Source organism: Crocodylus siamensis, chromosome 5, assembly GCF_052110815.1.
Source record: "Crocodylus siamensis isolate JL-2025a chromosome 5, ASM5211081v1, whole genome shotgun sequence".
Classification (NCBI taxonomy): Eukaryota; Metazoa; Chordata; order Crocodylia; family Crocodylidae; genus Crocodylus; species Crocodylus siamensis.
Window position 1 is genome coordinate 19,285,980 of NC_143399.1, and position 20,428 is coordinate 19,306,407.

The following is a 20,428-nucleotide window of genomic DNA, read 5'->3' on the forward strand; positions in this document are numbered from 1 at the left end:
GTTTGCATAAATGAAAATGTTGTGAAATTAGCCATATATATGTGATATTTAACTCAATTAGCATGTGTGTTCATACCCTGTCACGTGGTTGTTTCCTCTACTCAGACCGCTGCTTACAAACACAACACTGTTAACCTTGGCATGCTGCACTCTGGAGGTTTGTCAGCAATGCATGCAGGCAGAAGCATGACTTTAAACTTGCAGACTAAATCTAAATTTGAAAACCAAATGCATCAAGAGCTACCTCTACCGAAAGTAAGTATGGGATAGCCAGCATAAAATAGCATCACAGAAAAATAATTAATAATCCTCTTTGCTCTTTCCTGTTTTATCTTCTGTGTATTATTCACGCTTTTCCCCTCTAAGCAATCCAAAAAGCAAATACGTTAATGTTTAATAATGTTGCTCTTTGGATTAATTAGCTCACCTGGCTGTCATTGCTGCTTTCTGCTCTTGTGTTGCAGACTGATGTGATCGTTATGTTACCCTGATGATACATTCTGGGTTTAAAACGGGGGAACATATTTCATGTTGTAGATCAGGAGGGAGCTGGTCCATGCAGCTGTATGACCCAGTCTGTGGGTCCCTGGACCAACCCTATTGGTTGGCCCCAGCAATGGGCTCACTGCACATAGCACAAGGGTCAGTCTGGAGTGTGTGCTTCCTGTAGCACCCACACTGGACCAGTCGTGCACACTGGTTCTGGGCCAGTCCAGATCAGACTGTGCCAGAACCAGCACTCGGGTTGGTTCAGGTGGGTGCTGCATATAGCCCTTGCCCAGGATTGACCCCCTGTGGTGTGTGCAGCACTGGATTCAGCCTGTGTGCTACATGGCATGCAGTCCCCAGAGGAATGCTGGCACATGCTGCATGTGCCTCACAGGCTGGACTCAGTGCTACTGCACACAACACGGGTCAATCCTGATCTGGCCTGCAGACCAGCCCAGCAACCCACATCTGGCCCACAGAGCCAGATAAATTTGACTCTCATGTTGTAGATGATTCATCATAGAAAAGGTACGGTAGGAATGTTTAAAACCTGCATTTGGAGGAGTCGGGGTTTTCCAGGCTTGGACTCTAATCTGATATGCTTTAATCACTGATAAACTGTGGGCACATACTGGCTACAATTACAATTCTTTTACATTTCATTTTTAATAATAGTTATTTAAAGAATTAAAATACTGTTCTTAAACTATATATGTGTGACATGTTTGTGTATGTGTAAGTACATACACATATAAACACTTATTAATGTATGTGTCATATACAAAAGTGCATGTTAGAGTGTGGCTCTATCCATTAAAATCTTGCAGAGCATATTAATAGCATGACTGAGGAAGTTCTTAATTTTTAAGGCATGCGAATAGTTTGAAGTCTAAATGTGAATCGGTTTTGATATGTAATTCCAAACAGCCTAGATATTTTTGCGTTTGTATATGACATTAGTGGAACTATTCACATGCTTTAAGTTACACATGTGCTTATATATCTTGAGAAATTGAAGCCAGCAAGTCTGATCTAGCTTTAGTACATATAGTATAGTCCATCCCCTAGCAAACAAACCTACTGTCATTTTAACAGTAAAAACACACGCATCGCTTTACCACGTTTTCCCTTCCAAATGATGTTAGGCTAATAGGTGTAACCAAATGTAGCTGGAATGCATCTCAGTACAGTTGATCTGTCTCACTGGATGAAACACACAGTCCATTGTTCTGCCTGTTGATCTGATGGGACAACAGGTGACTTTTTCCCTGCTTACAGAGACAGGCCCTGGGACTGCGCCAGTGTGAGTTGGTCACTCTGTGGTCCCAGGGCTGGGACCATTAGTCGGCTTGACTGGCAATCTCATCCCTGGGACCACACAAGAGTATTAATGGGCACTAGGGAATCCCAATCAGAATAATTTAGGCAGGCACTTCCAGGGCTTCAGGAGCCTGATCCTGCTTTAGATTTTAATTCCCATTCTCAATTCCATTCCTGGGTTATACAGGATCAGGCCCCTAAAGCCCTAGGAGTGCATGCCCAGGGTGTCTGGGAAGCTCTGGGCTAGCTGTGCCCTCCCACCATAGACCTAATAAATGTCTACTGCAATAAAGTGGCACAAATTAATCCTACCTCTGTTGTGGCCACAAACTTGGGGCATTTGTGGTGTGACAAAGGTTATAGATGTCTGTCTGCTTGGCCTACATCTATCTTCACCTTGTTCCATATGCATCCTGCACTCTTCTTTTTCAAAGTTCTGCAAGCCTTTATGTTTGTGTTTTTGCTTTTCCAGGGTAGCTACATTATTGACAGCCACACTGGTGTCTTTAATATTGATATATACATGTTCAGGATAAAAAAGCTTTCCAGCATTAGATATTATATTTTCTTTTTAAGAATGTGATTTATTAATTTTTGTTCCAAGTTTTTGCCAGGAATATTTTTGTTATGTGAATTCTAAAAAGTGTTACTTTGTGCAAGTGTATCTCCAAATAAGATATTATATATGTCATATATTTCAGGAATTTTAAGTCACATGATATGTTTGACTTTGATATCGACAGCAACAAGCAATTGCATACGGGTGACATTTGGCACTGAGTATTCAGTCGTAAGTCCAAAAAAGGAATCACAAACTCTTACTTTAATTATGGCCCCCCAGTACATGCTACACTTGAGATGTGATTAACTAGCTAATCACATCTGAAGTAGTGACCCGCCCATGCATGCAGTCACATCACGTCATGGCATGGCATAATGAGGAATAAGTCACAAAGTTATTACCCATATTTTGTGTAATAACTTTGTGGCTGGTTCCTGTCATGCCATTAATTGAATGTGTGGCTAGTGCCCAACCTCTGGAGCAAATGGATGCATTTCAAGACTCTTGTATGCTCCAGAGTCTGGGAGGCCCCCTCAGCTGATCTGGTTAGAATTCAGGTCAGTTGACAGGGCTCCCCCCTGAAGCAGTGCACCCATAGCTACTTGCTGGTGCAGGGGGAGCTTAGGATTAGGATCCTCCCCCCGCACCAGCAATATGGCGTGATGGTATAGGATGAGGAATTCAACAGTCACGCCTCCTGCTACGCACTTGTAGCATGGCAGAAAGTGTAATTGTTGGGATCTCACGGCAGATGCCATCACACCCTTACTTTAACATCTGTCAGGGGCCTAATTTTGCTTCTGCCTGCATGTTCTCACAGAGTGCTAAATGCCAGTATAAAATCTCATTAGAATTTCATAGAGTCCTAGAGTTGCTATTTCTTCCCATGTTCTAGGACGTGTTGGAAGGTTTTGCATTTCTACCAGATGCATTTCTTGCAGATGTATGTAAATTTTGAGCTTAAGTACAAAACTACAGGTTGTCTTGAGGTACTTTTGAGATCATTGAAAGGTGTCTCTTAGAAATTCTGGGCATGTCTACAAGAGTATCGTGGAATCAAAAAAAAATTATTCAGCTTTTATTAGAAAATAAGTATAAAATAAGTAGAACATTGATAAGAAATAAATGGGTATTTTGGAGTTCTCATAATTGGTGTGCATACCACATAGAGGTTAAGATTGCTAAGAGGTATCGATATTTCTTTTCTGGAAACAGAACAGCTATAGGTGGACCATGTAGTAAAACATGTAGATTTAATAACTTCGGCAGGTTTTGTTTTGTTGGTAACTTAGTCAAGAATTTTTTCTCGCTGTTATACTTCTTACAATGATCTTATTTCATTTTGTAGACATCTCCCGATTGGGGTAGATTAAAACAAAAACAGCACATATTTAAATATCCACAATATTTTATTTGATTCTTCTTAATTTTCCATTTGACTACATACCTGGAGTGACGCACACACTTTGCAGGAAGAGCAGATGCATTCTAACTTTTTAAACAGTGTTGTGCTTAAGTTACTAGACTTCAAAGATTGCCTGGTGCAGTCTTTGTTTAGTACAAATAAGGACAGAAGCACCCAGAAGCAAAATTATTCCTCCTGTATGGAGATGAAGCAGATTGCTTGTCCTCGTAAGCACATTCAGTGTCAGGAATAACCTGACACCTAATGTTATTAACTAAGTGGGAACAGCTTGACAAATTTAGGATCTCTAGAAATGGGGGCTTTGAAAAAGGCAAAGGTACCAGGACCCTAGTCCTTTACACACACAAGCATAGCTATACAAGGAGGGAAGCTTGTTTCCTCCAAAAATCACCATACCCTACACTTACTACAGCGGTCTGACAACATTGAGCATTTTTACATGTGCTTCAGGGGTGGGGGAGGGTACTTTAATTAGAGCGGCTCTGAGAACAGCTCTAATTAAAATGCCTGCAACATCTCCTGTATCATCACCCTGCACTTCAGAATGACAGTGGGAGCCCTTTAAAACTCATCAAACGAGCTTTAGTTAAAGCACCCCTGCTGCCATATTGAAGCTTGGGGACATTGATACATGAGATGCGAAGGCTGGCTGGAGATTAATCAAGTCTGCTCCAATGTGCTGAAATTACAGCACATTGGAGCAGCCTCTGAGCACATCTACAGGCATGCATTGACTTGAATGGGATACTGATCTCCGCTGATGAAAGAGCATGCTGGATATGATTTTCCAAACCATGATGCCTTCAGGTAACACCAGTTGGATGGTTCACCTCATTTATTCCCTGTAGCATGACTCAGATAAATATAAGTCATAACTGAAGCCTAATAGTCTAGTGGTAGCTCAGGGAATCCAAGAAAGCAATTAGAGATGTGGGTATCTTATTAAATGTAGTCTATTCCATCAATAAAAATTGAACTGCTGGTTTTCATTTTTTATCCAAATTTACTAGGTGTATAACTTTTATTCATGTGCAGTTATCCAACCTCTGCCAAATGAATAACTGTACAAGCAGTCTAATTCATTTTACTGCAGAAAATGAAAAGAACAATCATCATAGATTTTTCCTCTTTTATATATAAAACAGTAAGGGGCCTCTGCATTTTTTTTCTGCAGCCTTAAATCACTTCTACAATTATAGTCTCTCTCTTATAAAAATGGCACAGCATTCTCTTGAGTGACAAAAGGCATGTCTTTTAGAAGAATGCCTTCAATCCCTAGCATTTACACCAGAATTCTTTTTAACAATGTATGGATTAACTGCAATGTGAGAAGCATGTGTTATGGCCCCTCTATGGAAGCAATCAAAACCTCCAGATAGTATGTTACTTTGACAGAAAAAAGGATTTCACAGGAAGCTACAGCAGCCATCCACATGCCCTTGTATAATGCACACATTTTTAAATGACAGCCCTAGAGATTTCAGTCTGAAGGACTGGCAGAGATTAGTCACATCACAGGGATGATGCACTTGGTTTTCTCTGAGTGTGTGTTTGTATTAATTTTCAGAATAAAGATGGTGTTGTGGCAAATTTTCATTTCCAGTGTTCTTCACTGGAATTATTTCACAAGGCGCACCTTTCACTTCCCTTGTGATTCCAAGTGAACAGTAATCGTGCAGGAAACTAAGAAACTTAGTAGGGAATACGGATAGTATTCAAATACCTAAGTATACTCATGCAAAAAAAAAGGCCTATGTTCTCAGCAGCAGGCAAAGGAACATTCAGTGTTGCTTGGGAGTGAACTAAGAAGCCATGCTTACATTCTCCTGATCTTGAGAAACCGAGATTTAAGAGAGTCACAGTCACGTACCCATCTTCCCAGCTACGAATCCAAGCTAGCAGAGGTTACAGTAGCAGAGTGGCACCTGCAGATCCTCTATACTGTAGAAATTCTCCTATGGTTGAATCTGCCAGCTTTAGGATAGAACTGTGCTATGGGGCTGTACAAACTACAAGACCGTACTAGAAAATTGGACCAATATTTACGAACAATTGATTTTTCAACTGAAACCTAAATTTTTGCCTTCTTTTTAATAAAATATGAAGAAAACTTGAAGGAGTCAGAGAGTGTTTTTGAGCAGAAGGGATATTTAGCTTTTGAGGGGGTTTTTCCCTTAAAACACCAGGATTTTTTTTCCTCATTCTGATGGGAGGACTCCTTGGAGGACCAGAGAGTTGGAGTAAGAGCTTTCTCAGATTGCAGTTAGAAATGGGTTGCATTGCTTCTTCAATAAAGAGGGATTTTTTTCCTCAGGTACTTGTAAGAAATTTGATTTAAATCAATATTTTAAAAAAAGCAAGAGATTGAAATAGTCTGGGGAAAAGTTTTGTCTTAATTGTCTAATGTGCAGTCACCTGAAGGTTTTCATCATAAAAAACATGGTAGGCCAGGCCAACTCTTTCTAATAGAGGAAACATTTATATTTAAGCTAAAGAAACAACTGTACAAATCACAAACAAGGCATGACACATTCCCTTCTGGGTCAACATTAATTGAAACTAAATAAACAGTTAATGCTAAGAAATGTCAGTAATGCTGCTGTGAGGCATTTTGAAAGGACTACAACAAGAACCTACATGAATAAAAAATGATTAATCCTAACTTTAAAAATGTATATTGAGAAAAAGTGGAAACTGTTGTCAGACTGAGATACAAGACACTAAGCGCACCATTTTGCTGGAAAGAAAGATGTAAAATCACAAGCAAAAGCAATTGATAAGCCTGGAAAATTAAAAAAGAAGTATGACTCCTGTTCAGGAATACATTTAAACATTGACTTAAATTCATTTCTTTCAGCAATGTATGAACATATGTGCCTAATTTTAAACATGTACTTGAATCCTATTAATTTCACCAAAACTTGGATATATGCTTAAGTGGTTTCCTAAGTTGGGGGTGTAAGAGGTAGTACACAGCACCCAGTGTAATGCAGAGGGTAATTCAGAGTGCAATGGCTGTAACTTGAATATTCATCAATATTCAGTAGAACGATTGAAAGAACGTATTCCAAGCTTTTCATTTTGTAGAGATGTTATTTATCATGGGAAGGTATTTTAGTATATATTTTTCAGTGCTTTATTTTAACTTAAAATTTGTGGTAGATATTTATAGGTTTGCAGTTTTACAGCAAATACTTTGTTTAACATATTAATTTTGACCAATATTGACTTTTCAGTGAATTAAGCTTTTCTTCGATTAATTTTCTCACTTTTCTTATAATTGCCAAGGTACTCAATGAGCGTCTAAGTATCTACCACTTGCAATAAGGTCAATAGACAGCAGCGCTACCAACACTACAGCAGTCATATAGTTCTAGTGCATAATAAATACAGGGATAAAAGCTAAAATGATTTCCATTCTAACTAACATGTTTTGCAATTGAATGGTGTTGATTTTTTGAATAATTATTAAATGGTGATTTGCACAGCAGTCTCACAAGGCACTAAAGAATACCCTACCATTTTCACATTAGACCCCATCGCAGCAAAGCAACATCCTAGACAATGGACAAGAAGATATTTCTGCTAGTAGCCAATGGAATCCATACCCACTTGGAAGACGGGATGTGCCACCAGAAACTATCACTAAAAAAGTAAGCAACATCAACATGACTCCATAAAAGTGGAATTTTGTATACTGACAGTTTTTTCCTTCCCCAGTGAAAATAATTGGTTTCAGTGGGAACAGGATTGGGTACAGTATATTTGTAGATCTAGGCTTAAAATTATTTGGAAATCTATAATACATTCAAATTAAGGTGCATATTTTCAGGCCCAATTGCAGTTGCTTGTTGGGGTCGAGCTCTTTGCACATTATATATCTACACATTAATTATATCTGCAAAAATCAATGCAATGCTTTGTATGAGTAGCCATACATAAATCTCTCGCATACACAAAATATTGATACACCTATTTTTAAGGTACAATAATTTAACATAAAAATTACTATGTAGAAATAGAAACTAGCTCAATGCCGGCAGAAAATTTGGCCATTCACGATAAACTACTCAGATTTAATAAGTTTTCATAAAACAGAAGAACAAAGTAAAATATTTTAAAATAAATTTTAAAATATTCAGCAGTAATAAATTGTTCAATATTAAATTGTTAAACTGGCTGTGTTCATTTCATAGTCAAAGAAGTCACATCAGTGGAAATAAGTAAAACTGGTGTTAAGTGAGTTAAGACCAAAAAACAGAATGAACATGTTGACCAGTGCTGTGGTTTAGATAGGTTTGAGTATTGATAAGGAAAATATTTCCCTAATGGCTCAGACTTGTAGGGCCATTTATGACTAGTTACATGATAATTTTACCGTGCAATGGATTGTGCTGAAAATGCTATTAACATGATAATTACACTGTAAGTGCAGACTAAATATACAGTTGTTTCCATCTTCTTAGCTATGTAGAGTAGGTTAAATACCACTTATTTTGGATGCAAATGTGATAATTTATTCAATGAGTAATCTGTATAATAATGTCTAGAGAAGATCATATTTAGTCTGGAGAGGAGGAGGTTGAGGGGGGATTTGATTACAATCTTCAAATACCTAAAGGGCAATTAGAAATAGGATGGAGATGGGCTTTTCTCTGTGGCTGTAAGGGACAGGACTAGATGCAATGGCCTCAAACTGCACCAGAGGAAGTTTAGGTTAGAAATTAGGAAAAACATTTTAGACTACAAGGATAGCCAAGTATTGGAACGGGGTGCCTAGAGAATTTGTGGACTCCATCCCTGGGCATTTTAAAGAGCAGATTAGACAGATACTTGGCTAGGATAATTTAGTAAGGAGGGGTCCTGCCTTGAGCAGGGTGCTTGACTAGATGACAAGATGCCTTACTTCCTTATGATCCTAATGTTTCCTAATATCCTAATATTTCCCTGAAAGGGTGGCTGGATGCTTTTCTCCTTTTAATTTGGAATGGTGTTCTAACATGGTATAGCTAAGTGGTGATTCTGTATGGCATGGTGGAAGGAGCACGTGGTACAGCGTGGTACAGACAGAGGGGGCAAGCTTGTGGTGCAGTGTGTGGCCTGTGGGCATGATGCATCCACTCAGAAGTTGGACAGCCCTGTGCAAGACCTTTTAGCAGATTTCTGCCTCTGAGGCAGGCAATGCAAGTGCTGTGAATTCCTGTGCAGGATATCTTCGGACCACATTTGGGACATGAGTTGAAACAGATACAGTGCTGTTCGTTTTCAAACACACATTCCAATCAGGCCTCTGGCAGCTGTTTAGTGGCATAATTGAATCTGGTGAGGATCTGATTACTTATTAAACCAGGCAACTAGTAGGTCTGAGGTCCCTTTCTGGCTTTATTGTTCCAATGTGATCTTATACAAATCACTTAAATTCTCTTTGAGTCTCAGTTTTCCAAGCTGTACAAGGAAATGTTAGTAATACCTACTTCACAACACTGTTCTGAAAGTGAGTTAATATATTTCTATAAAGAGTTCTCATATCCTCAGATGGAAGGGGCCTTTTCTTCCCCTTTATTTTTTTCAATAACAGCCATGTGATGGCTAGAAATTGAAGCATTCAAAATCCTCTTCTTTTTCTCAGTTGTTATAGTATCACTTTGAAATTGTATATCTCTCTCAGTAAAATATGGAATTGTTGATATTCAAAGTCAACAGGATTTGATATAGACCATTCATGAAAAAAAGTAGTGAAAATAGACAGAAGATGCAGCATTCATTTCTTAATGGTCGCTGTTAATGCCACACAGGTGGTATTAGCAAGATGAATGGGTCCAGCTGTATCTATTTTAATGATTTATGATGTTGAGGTATGTAGAAAATACATTGGGATGTATTTCTGGCTCTGATAATGAACATATTAGCTGTCAGAACTGTTAAAGAGATGATTAGCTAATGGATGGGAGATATTTTATTTTTGTGATGACAATTTCTCCTCAAAGAAGTGTCCATCATATGTTTTTCAGTTAATTATCATTAATAGATATTTTGCCCTTTTGGCCACTATAGACATAGTTTTAGTGTATTTACTTCTAGTAGTTCTTTGCTTTAGACCTAAGGACTACAAGGGATTGTGCCATTGATCAATATTAATATCTTCAGATGACACAGCCCTGTAGGCCAGCCTGGTATGTCCAAAGAAGCATATGTATGGATTAGAACATCTAACATACCTAGCATAAATAGCTGCGTTTGTGCTCTGAAGATGGCCAGTAAGAGAGCATTGTGATGTTTCATAGTGGTAGTAATAGCTTAGTATCTCTTGAAATGTTCATTTTACTCTTTATGGCTAAGTTGCATGCAATTATTAATAAGAAACATTAGCTCAATCTTGTTAGGAAATGTATAAATTTATTTTCAATTAATTTATTTTTAAATATGTGACTCAAGTATGAATGTAATTTATATGAATGAACAGAAATGTATATTGAAAAGTAAGCAAGTGTGCAACTTTACCATGTCAAGAATAGAGTAATGTACAAGCAAACCACATCTGTTAGGTCAGTCTAACTGAAAATATGAAAGACATCAAGGACTAAATAATTTAATCAGTGGCTCATCCCTTCTCTGATAGATATCGAAATGCCAAAGCAACATAAATTCAGTTTTCCCCATTATTTTTTAAATAATCAAATTACTAAAATTATACGCTACTATGATTCTTACCTATTGCTAAATGTAAGGTCATGGTCTTTTTTGGGACAATTCATTGACCATAACTAATCCACTAGGCTTTTGTTAGCCTATGATATAAATAAAAAGAGAGGGTTTTGCTACATAATTCTCACATAGTGAAACTCTATGGCCAATATTTGTATTTGTGGAAAATTGTGTACATTTCACCAGAATGAAGAATTTAATACTCAACATTTTTATAATGTGCTTCAAAGACTAATCCATCTTATTTAATTGTTATATGTTTTTACTTCAAGAGATTTCTGAATGGAAACATATAACGTGACAAAAGGAACAAAAATATTTTCCTTTCATTAAACGCATGTTATTCATTTGATCTCCCTTTATAAATCCTTGCTGTTTTTAATCATGGTTGTTTCCAACTGTAGTCAAAAGGCAAACCTCTGACATTTTATTTAAGAGGTTTGCTTTTACTTGACTGTGTAAGTTGTAATAATTGCTTCTTTTCAGCTTCCTGAATTTCTGGCCTAACGGGTTACGTTACCCACAGGCAGGTAGCCATATCCAGACTTTGATGGGATCACAAAGTCTACAGCATCGGAGCCGAGAGCAGCAGTATGAGGGAAACATGAATAAAGTGACTATTCAGCAGTTTCAGCCACCACTGCCTATTCAAATCCCTTCTTCACAGAGCTCTCGGGCACCTCAGGCAGGACGGTGCTTAATCCAAACCAAGGGGCAAAGAAGTACAGATGGTTATCAGGAACAGGTGAGAAAATGTGTATGTAAAGTCGTCTACTGATACAAAATGTATTTGGCTTGTTTCCCAATTACACAGTAGCTAAAGGCAGAAGGCAAGGCAGGGTGGCACCAAAGGACACCTATACACATGATGGACCTCTGCTCCAACATGTGCTGGAGTGTGCTAATTAGCATGCTCCAGCAGCCTCTATGTCATTCAGCGTTCCTGTGTTTCAAAATGGCGGTGGGGGCACTTTAACTAAAGCTCAAATGTCCACTTTCCACCTAGATACTTCTACTGTTTGATAGGAGCCTATTTTACAAATGTATAATTGAATACACATGATGCTGCTGGTGCTGTAATTAGAGTGGCTCTGACAGCCACTCTAAAGTGCCACACTCCCCCCATCCCCCCAAGCACATGTATAGACGTTCTTCGACTCTAACTGGTTCAGAGAGGCATGAGCTTTTGTAGGCAACAACCTACTTTGTCAGATACTATATAGCAGCTGAATAAAAAGGTGATTGGGAGCTACATGATTCTCATTCTGTGTAAGGGCTGTTGGTTTCCAGGAGACCTGATTAGTGTCTTCTGCGTATATGCTAATGCATGGACATACGGATTCTGTATACCGGTGAGTCTGTTGAATAATAAGCAATGTTTAATCTGATATTACATGGAAGGAATAAAACTTTGGATTCAGTTATGTTTAGAGGTGCACCGATACATCGGTCCCATATCATATAGGCACCAATATAAGGAAAATTGACATTATTGGCAGTCAGCTTTTTTTGGCTGGTGTGGCTGATTAATGTTACTAATAAATGCCCTGTGCATGCATGCAGCCTCAGTGCAGCATGGAGGCGGCCAGGAGTGCAGCCCAGCAGCTTGGAGAACAGTGTCTAGCTGGTAAATCTGTTGCAGGGAAAAGGAAGGGAAGGGATGTGGGGCGGGGGGCAGACTGAGGCCCCTGCGGTGAGGGAGGGACGGGCTGGGGCATGGGCAAGGGTAGGTGCTGCATAGCTCAGGTGGGGCAGGGCATGGGATGGAGCACTACTACCGAGTAGTGTTAGTACCCAGGCAGAAAGTGGACATTTGAGAAAGTGGATACATATTTTTAAAGCATTTTGGGGATAAATAAGAAGAGTGAAATTGATTAAAGCCCTTGAGACATTTCCAGGAGTGCCTGAAGAAGCTGATCAGTAGCATGATCAATAGTTCAATCTATGTCCATTCAATTTTCTAGTATTTGTATGTGTAACCTCCATAGAAAAGAGGATTTTTTCTCTAGGACACAAAGATATCTGCATTAAAATCTATTTTTAGTAGTATATACATATAACTAGGGGTACACTGATTGAGACTTTTTGGGCCGATACCGATGGTTGATTTTTAATGAACCATAGTGGCTGATACTGATCCAATAGCCAGTATGCAGCCTGGCAGCCTGGAGAGTAGTGTCTGGCTGGAAAGTCTGTTGTGGGGGAAGGGGGGGGGGGAAGGGAAGGGGCATGGTGAGGGGCAGATTGAGGTCCCCACAGTGAGGTATGGAGTGAGGCAAGGGCCGGGCATGGGACAGAGGTGGCTTGTTCAGGAGGTGCAGGGAAGGGGGACAGCTTCTGCTGCTACTTATACCCCAGGAGAGCATGGGGGGCATGTGCCCCTGGATCTGTGTATGGGGCGAGGGTGGGCTGTGGCTGCTGCTGTGGGCTGGGGCCAGGGCTGCTCTGAGCATTTCCCGGGAGAGGAGGGAATTATAGGGGGGGCTACAGCTGCCCCCAAATTTGCTATAGCCCTGCTCCCAGAGCTGCTGCTGCCTACCTGGAATGCAGCCTGGCCCAGTGCCCCCACTGCCAGGAAGAGCCCAGCGCTGGCCCCCACCCCCTGGACAAGTTGCCGCTCTCTCCCATGCTCTGCCCCCGCCCCAGCCCGGGCAGCACCTGCCCCTGCCCTTGCCCCAACCCCACTCCCTCCCTCACTGCAGGGCTTCAATCTGCAAAGTAGCTATCATACAGTAAGAAGATCCAATCAGGTATAAAGTTGGACCTTGAAAATATGTGGTAACTTTAAAACTGGTTGCTACTGAGTTTTAATTTGCACATGTAGTAGGGTCTTTCCTGCAGCTGAGAGTGCTGGCAGCTGACAAGACTTTCAGCTGTAGGGGTGAACCATGTCCAGCATAAAACCCCTGAGCCCCAAAGATAGCAGCTGTTGCAATCCCCAGGACTCGGGGGGGGGGGGGGGGTGAAAACCCTAGACTGGGGATCATGGCTGTCTTGATCCCCAGAGCCCTGGGATGTGGGAAACCCTGGGACCCGAGGATCACCATGAGTTAATTCCCAGCCCCAGGAGTGAGGGAAACACCAGAGGATGACAGCAGTCCTTCATCCCTAGGGGTTTCACTGCAGCCCTGGGCAGGAGGATCACATGAGGTGCCCCTGTGCCTGGGAGGTGTCCCCATACCTGGGAGCCCCTCACCTGGGCTGCATGGGGCTCCTAGCAGTGAAAGCTTGCCTCTTGCTGGCACCAAAGGAGTCCAGGATTGGGCTTCCTCTATACTGGCATTAAGGCACAATGAGATCCAATGTGCAGTCCCACAATCGCACCTCCTGCCACACACGTGTGGCTTGGCAGGAAGTGCGATTGTGTGAATCACACATTAAATCCCATCACTGCTTTACCTGCATGCGTAGAGGGGGTCCAAGAGACAAGAATTCTCATTGCTGGTATCTTTTACTGAACCAGTTGCATGCTTCAGATGGGCATAGGCAAGCTTTCAGGTGGTACAGTAACCTTCCTCAAGCCTTGCATTCCCATTTGTGGCACATGTAACTTTCAACTTTGAGCTGAAGCTTGTTTACAGTGAGCCGTGTCCATTGTCCATATTTGGTCTTCCCCATTGCACACACAATCCAGCCAGCTTTGGGTTCCCTTATAACCACAGAAGGGATAGGGGGATCAAATCATATGCAGGGTCCTCAACATTTTTCTGGCTAGTTTCTTTTATTTTCTCTTTTGGGCTTCTTTCTTTCTAGTTAAACAGTTAGCACATGTTTTCTTTAGCCAGAAGAATGAAGAAGTGATAATTCCAGCATCAACTTTGGATATCTCCTGGCCTATGTGTCTCTTTGTCTGACTTCATCAGCATCTACCTTCCTAGCTTTGTCTGTTTAGTATTGCCAGAGATCTCTGTGTTCCCCTGAGATTTGCTCATTTTGGTGTCCAGTGTTACAGATTTCTTCCAGCAATACATAGTACCACATCTCCAGGTCCCACTAATTTGACACAGGAATACCAACTCCCCTCAGGTGCTGGTATGCTGGCATTGTCAAAGTGTGGCACCTCTGAAGCAGCATCAAAGTACCAAGGTTCTTCCACATATAAGAAATTTCCTATTTCATGCCAAAGTGATATCCAGGTTCTCACTCCCTGCTTTGTTCCAGAAGGACCTGCATTTGGTGCTGATGCTTAATCCCATGGAAGCACTGCTGAGAGCTAGTTTTGGCACTATTGTGTGACACTGTTAAACCAGCAATGAGTACGTTGGTAATGACGAGCTCCTAATCTTTGCATGGTGGCATCTAGGATCTTCATAGGGAGAGGCACAAAGATTGGAATTCTATTTTAAACCTTCAAATGTATCTGTCCACTAGATTAGAGAGTTCAGGATTACAGACCTTGACCCACCAGTCCATGCTGTAGGGTAGAAATATTGATTGCAACAAACTTTGCAGAGGCCAAAGGTAAAAATGATGTGGTGTAAACGTAATTTGATACTAAAGTTTATGAACCATTAAAGCATGATAGCATTGAGATCCCTTTGGGTTGACCTAACTCAGCAGTGCAGTGTTGACACAATTGAAGGCAAAGCAGTAGGTAGATACTTTAATCCATTCACCTGGAGTAGATGCCATATTTTCTTGCACATTTGCTTGCATATTTTTATGTGCCCCGCCAAAAAAGGAAGCACATTATTTTTGAAGAACGTAAACAAAAATATTTTTTCCAGTCATGGCTTTTTCACGAAGACACTGTATACTACAAGATGATTGCCAGCTTCTCTCTCTCTTCCAGGAAACAGAAGAGGGTACAGTCCAGTATGAACACGTTCATAGTTGCTCTCAAATTGGCCCATTGTTTGCAAGTTTTATAACATAATAATGGTATAGGGGACATGTGTAACTATAGTGGGTGCCACCTCAGTACACTATATCCCCTTAACCCTGATATCCTTGCACTGACAGCTAGGTATATTTAGCTTGCAGAAAAGACAATTAAGACATGATAGTGCTTGTCAAAAATTAAAGGGCTGCCATAAAGAGAAGGAAGACCTTGCTATGAAGGGTAGGACAGGAAAAATGGCTTTGAATTGCAGAAAAATAGATTTAGATTAGGTATCAGGAAAATCTTGTATACTGTTGAAACAGTAAGGCAAACTGCCAAGGCAGTTGTGGAATCTTTTCATTGGAAGTTATCAAGAAGAGGCTTGATAAGCACTGGACAGGCATGATTTAGAAGTGGTATTCTAGCATTTGTGCAGGGGGTTGGACAAGATGACACTTGAGGGTCCTTTCCACCTTTGTGGACTCTGTGAGTCTTCATCCAGTGGTTTGGTTAAGCATGGTTCCATCTTTCTTCTGCCTAAAAGATCTAAGATATCTGCTTGTTAGTTATCTAGAGTGGAATCTGTAGACAGTCTCTTAAAGATGAAAGAATATTTACTTTCCCTTCAGGAACTCTGGATCTTGTAGTGTGGACAAATACCAGAACCTGTCTTTAATCTTTTTTAGTTAAAATCCCAATACTTGAGATTCTTATTTGTAAAGGAACTGAGTGACCATTGGGGCTTCCCTGCCACTTATGCCTTCAGCTATAGTGTTCATGAAAAGCATGTAAATAACTACATGCTCACTTTAATTTTAGTGGTTCAGTAAAATTGTACACAGGTCAGTTGAGATGCAGCTGTACAGTTGCCATAGACATCATTGAGTCTTGGTAGTTTGGATTGAATGTGGTAACTCCATTCATAGATGCTAGGGTTGGAAGGGACCTCAATTGTTATTGCTTCCAGATCAATGGATGTTTATCTTCAGGTTGTGGTATGAATCATAACTTGATCCTGAATCATCTCAAGGTATTGTTCTGACTTCTAGATTTTTGAACATTTGGGACTATATTATGAGCTCTTTCTAGTGGCAGAGGTTGAGATTTCAGCTTCAGTCCTTTACATGTCTGGGGCAGCATCGTCATTCACTTAGCAGTTACCTTTGTTTGTGACAAGTCCATGTCACTTTAAATACCTGCTTTGTCTTCATGACTGTGCCAAGGTAATCTGTATTTCTTTGGCAGTATATTTAGTTGGGCTGTGACTACTACAAGAATGGGGTGATGTGTTTATTTAGTTGCACTATTAAGTATTCCTTCTAGTGAGATTAGGATCTTGTTTTTCAAAGCGTTTGGGGCCTCTGGTCCACTGTTTGTCTAAATATAATCTGTGCTACATACCTGGAAAGAGGACATTTCTCATGCCCACTGCCCAGGCTTGATATGAGGTACAGGACAAATGGCCATGATCTGTAAATGATAGCCCCTGTGGGAAACGTGACTTGGTCTTTGCTCCTAAATCCTCATTTCCTAGTTTCAAATCATTTCTGTTTCCAACTTGAACAGATTGTGGTTGTATTTCCTTAAATCTCTTTTACTAACTTATTCATATTTATCTGATGTTCATACTTACATCAAAGGTTGTCAACCAACTCCAAAGCCAGACTTCTGATCTCATCATGCCAGCCTTCAGATTTTTTAATAGAACTTAAAGCTGTGTCTTGTAGACCTCTCTATACTTTAGAAAAAGATTGTTTGTCTTTACAGGGGCCTTATGTGAAAGAATAAAAGTGCTCACTCAAAACTTTCTCTGAATTGCCATCAGGATTTAACAGTTGGCAATTTTTGCAAGTCTTTGCCACCTAAAACACTCTACCCTTCTGGATAATTGTTGTGTTTGCTCATCTCCCACACATAGGAATATGCAAAGACCATTCATAAGAAAAAGCAGTTAAATATGAGTAATTGTTCTTCTTTGAGAGTGCCAACTTGTATATATTCAATCTCCCAGCCAGCTTCCCCCACTTTCCAGACTCTCTTAGGTGAATAATTCTTAAAATTCAGGAAGGTACTGAAGGATGGCTAGAGCCGCTTGCCCTATTATATTCTCAGGCCATCTCTAAATTGCAAGCTAATCATCCCTGTTAAGGACTCCATCAAATATGCTCTGCTTGTCATGTGCTGCCCCCAACCCCTAACTGGAAGCAGTGTAGCTCCATCAGTATGGCAATGAAGGTGAAGTAGTTAGCACTGTTGACTGTGCCAAACTACATGGACACAGTAGCACTGCTTCAGCTGGGGATGGGGGGAAGGTAATGCATACAGAGCAGCAGAGTATGTGAGGATTTCACTGTCGTGCACAGTAAGTCTAACGTCCTCTGCAACGATAGGGGAGGGAGGTGTGACCTAGTAGATACTGCTTGCCAGAAAAATTCTTCAGCTGTATAGCATTTCAAATGAGAATAGAAGAGGCAACAGTTCCTTGAAGAATACTGACATTTTTCTAATCACAACTCCTAAAAAAATGAAAATATATGAAAGGACAAAGGCTATTAAGATTATTGAAAATATGTATCATGTACCATCGTCAAAGAGACACTCACACTGAAAGAAAATTAAATAAAAGCATGAAAAAAGATAAAACCACATGATGAAGGAATCTGCAGATATTCTGAGGTCTTCAAGAAATAATAAAAAAGCAAGTTAATGTGTTGATTTGATGTTTGGAAAACCTCAAGCTAGAAGACTGCAAGTGCAATATTAAATTAGGAGATCAACGTGCTATTAAAACTAAAGATTTTCCTTAGACTATTTGTGAATACAGAATAGAGACAGTCAACATCTTAACCACAACTGTGGAGAGAATTTTAAAGTCATATTTTGTTATAAAAATCTGGATACAGTGAAACAGAATCTGGGGGAAAAAATTAACAGTGCAGTTCAATTCAAAATGTAAGTAAGTCTAAAATCTGCCCACATAGATACATATGCACGTAGTTCCCATTGACCTCAATTTGTGTTGTGTGTTGCAAATTTAGCCAACGTACAACTTTTTGTCAACTAAAAATGACTTGTTAGCTCTGGAAAGAGAAACAAGAAAGGTATGTGAAAAACGGGGAAGAGAGCAATATGTATACAGAAAATTAGTACAGATGTATAAATATTATGGACTCAAAACCCACAAAAATATCACATTTCTATACCTTATTGCATTAATAATTTTAATGTTTTGATACACTGTACAACTCTGGTATTTTATAATGAATGAAAATTTATCAGGAATGGACACAACTGTTTAGAAGACTCACTTTAACGTTGGCATTCGATTATCTTTCCATATCTTTTTAACATAGTTTTGTGTGAGAATAGAAAAGAATCCTGGCCTGGGATTTAGTATAAGTGGTGGAATAAGTGGACAAGGAAATCCATTCAAACCTTCTGACAAGGTAAGTTATATATTTGTCACTTTTTACTTTTATTTTAGTGCGCCAAAGTTCTCAGAAATAAGAACGTAACTTTCTCATAGGGTTCATTTGGTATACAATTTTATTCAATATGTGGCTTTGGTTAATGGATTTTTCACTCTCATTACAGAAAAGTGATCAAACTAGAAAATGCATGAGGTAGATGATTTCTGTTCCTTCTATAAAATCAATCTTTCCAGATCTGGTACTTTGGAAAATGTAAACACTTCCTCAAATTGTTGTAACCTATTCACAAAATGTAAGGTCTTAATCCAATTCTCATTGGAGTTATTCGAAGACAGTCTATTGACATCAACAAGAGCTGATAGGTCTCTAAAACCCAAAGGTATTTTACAACAAAATTAATTAGAGGTTTAGCGAGCATGATTTATGAGAAAAGGTTGAAAGAACTGGGATTATATTAGAATGGAGAAGAGAAGACTGAAGGGACATTTAATAACAGCCTTCAAATACCTGAAGGGTGGTTATAAAGAGGATGGTGACAGGCTAGTCTCTGTGACCATAGGAGACAAGACAAGGAGTAATGGACTTAAATTGCAGCATGGGAAATTTAGATTAGAAGGACTTCTCCCTCTGAGAGTGGTTAAGCGTTTAAACAGATTACCTAGAGCAGCTGTGGAATCTTTATCCTTGGAAGTTTTTAAGAGTATGGAATGACTTGACTAGGCATGATCCTGTCTTGAGCAGGGAGCTGAAATAGATGTCACACGCACAACTTTCCCCTCCCCCCGGCAATTTATCTGTCTTCCAGGCAGATTACTAATTGTTGAAATGCTATAAATTAACATACCTTTTGGGAATCAGTTATTTGAGGCTTTTCACTGATAACTGCTGCAGGTGTAGTTTAAGTATTCCAAAACCTTGGTAACACTCTAGTCAGCAAAAGAAGGACAAGAATGCTTAAGAGTTGAGGGTTATATCAAATATAGATACTCTGAAGTAAAAAGTTCTCTCTAATTCGGTCTGTAATTTGTACTAAAATAAATTGAGCTTTGTTACTAATAGAAAACTAGAGATTCTTATTTTATAAACATGGTATGTTCGTTCTTGATATTGACCAGCACCCTCACACCTACTCACAATCCAAGTTCAGAAAGCTCAGCAAAGCAGATGGAACCTGTTATTCTTTTTAACCCTTAAGTGAAATCTTAGATCCACAAATACATTTATAAAAATAATTTCCCTGTCACTAAAATTAAGAATGGATGTTCATGGAAAATGTAAAATACTTTTGAAAATATCCCTTTAATTAATTCACAAATCGTGTCACTTCATATTACTAATCTCTGATTTTGGATGTCGGGGAGTAGATCATTATAGTCCCGATGTATTTGAACATATAGCATATATATGTGAACATATGGCACCTAAAATGTATTAGATATCCTGCCATTAGGATCAGGAATTGTCGAGTTTCATATATAACTATTGTAAATATGACTCTGTTTTACGTTTCCTAATGTGGCTTATAATTAAATACCTTGTCACTTGTTTTCACACGTGAAATTCTTCATATTTTCACTGAAAAAAGAAGTCACATTCCATCATGAATGTGTCTACATGAGTAATAGATTGATCCTGTAGCAGTAGTATGTAGCAAAACTATAAACATACATTTC

The 20,428-nt window shown here is 39.5% G+C and overlaps 1 protein-coding gene across 1 annotated transcript in view; it reads left to right on the top strand.

Moving 5' to 3' along the window:
• Positions 1–20,428, top strand: part of LRRC7 (leucine rich repeat containing 7) — a 231,908-nt gene that overhangs the window by 190,903 nt on the left and 20,577 nt on the right. The window contains exons 19-22 of the mRNA XM_090049025.1: positions 106–255; positions 7,331–7,450; positions 11,029–11,247; positions 18,678–18,770. Of these exons, the coding sequence (XP_089905151.1) occupies positions 106–255; positions 7,331–7,450; positions 11,029–11,247; positions 18,678–18,770 (582 nt within the window). The remainder of the gene's footprint in view (positions 1–105; positions 256–7,330; positions 7,451–11,028; positions 11,248–18,677; positions 18,771–20,428) is intronic.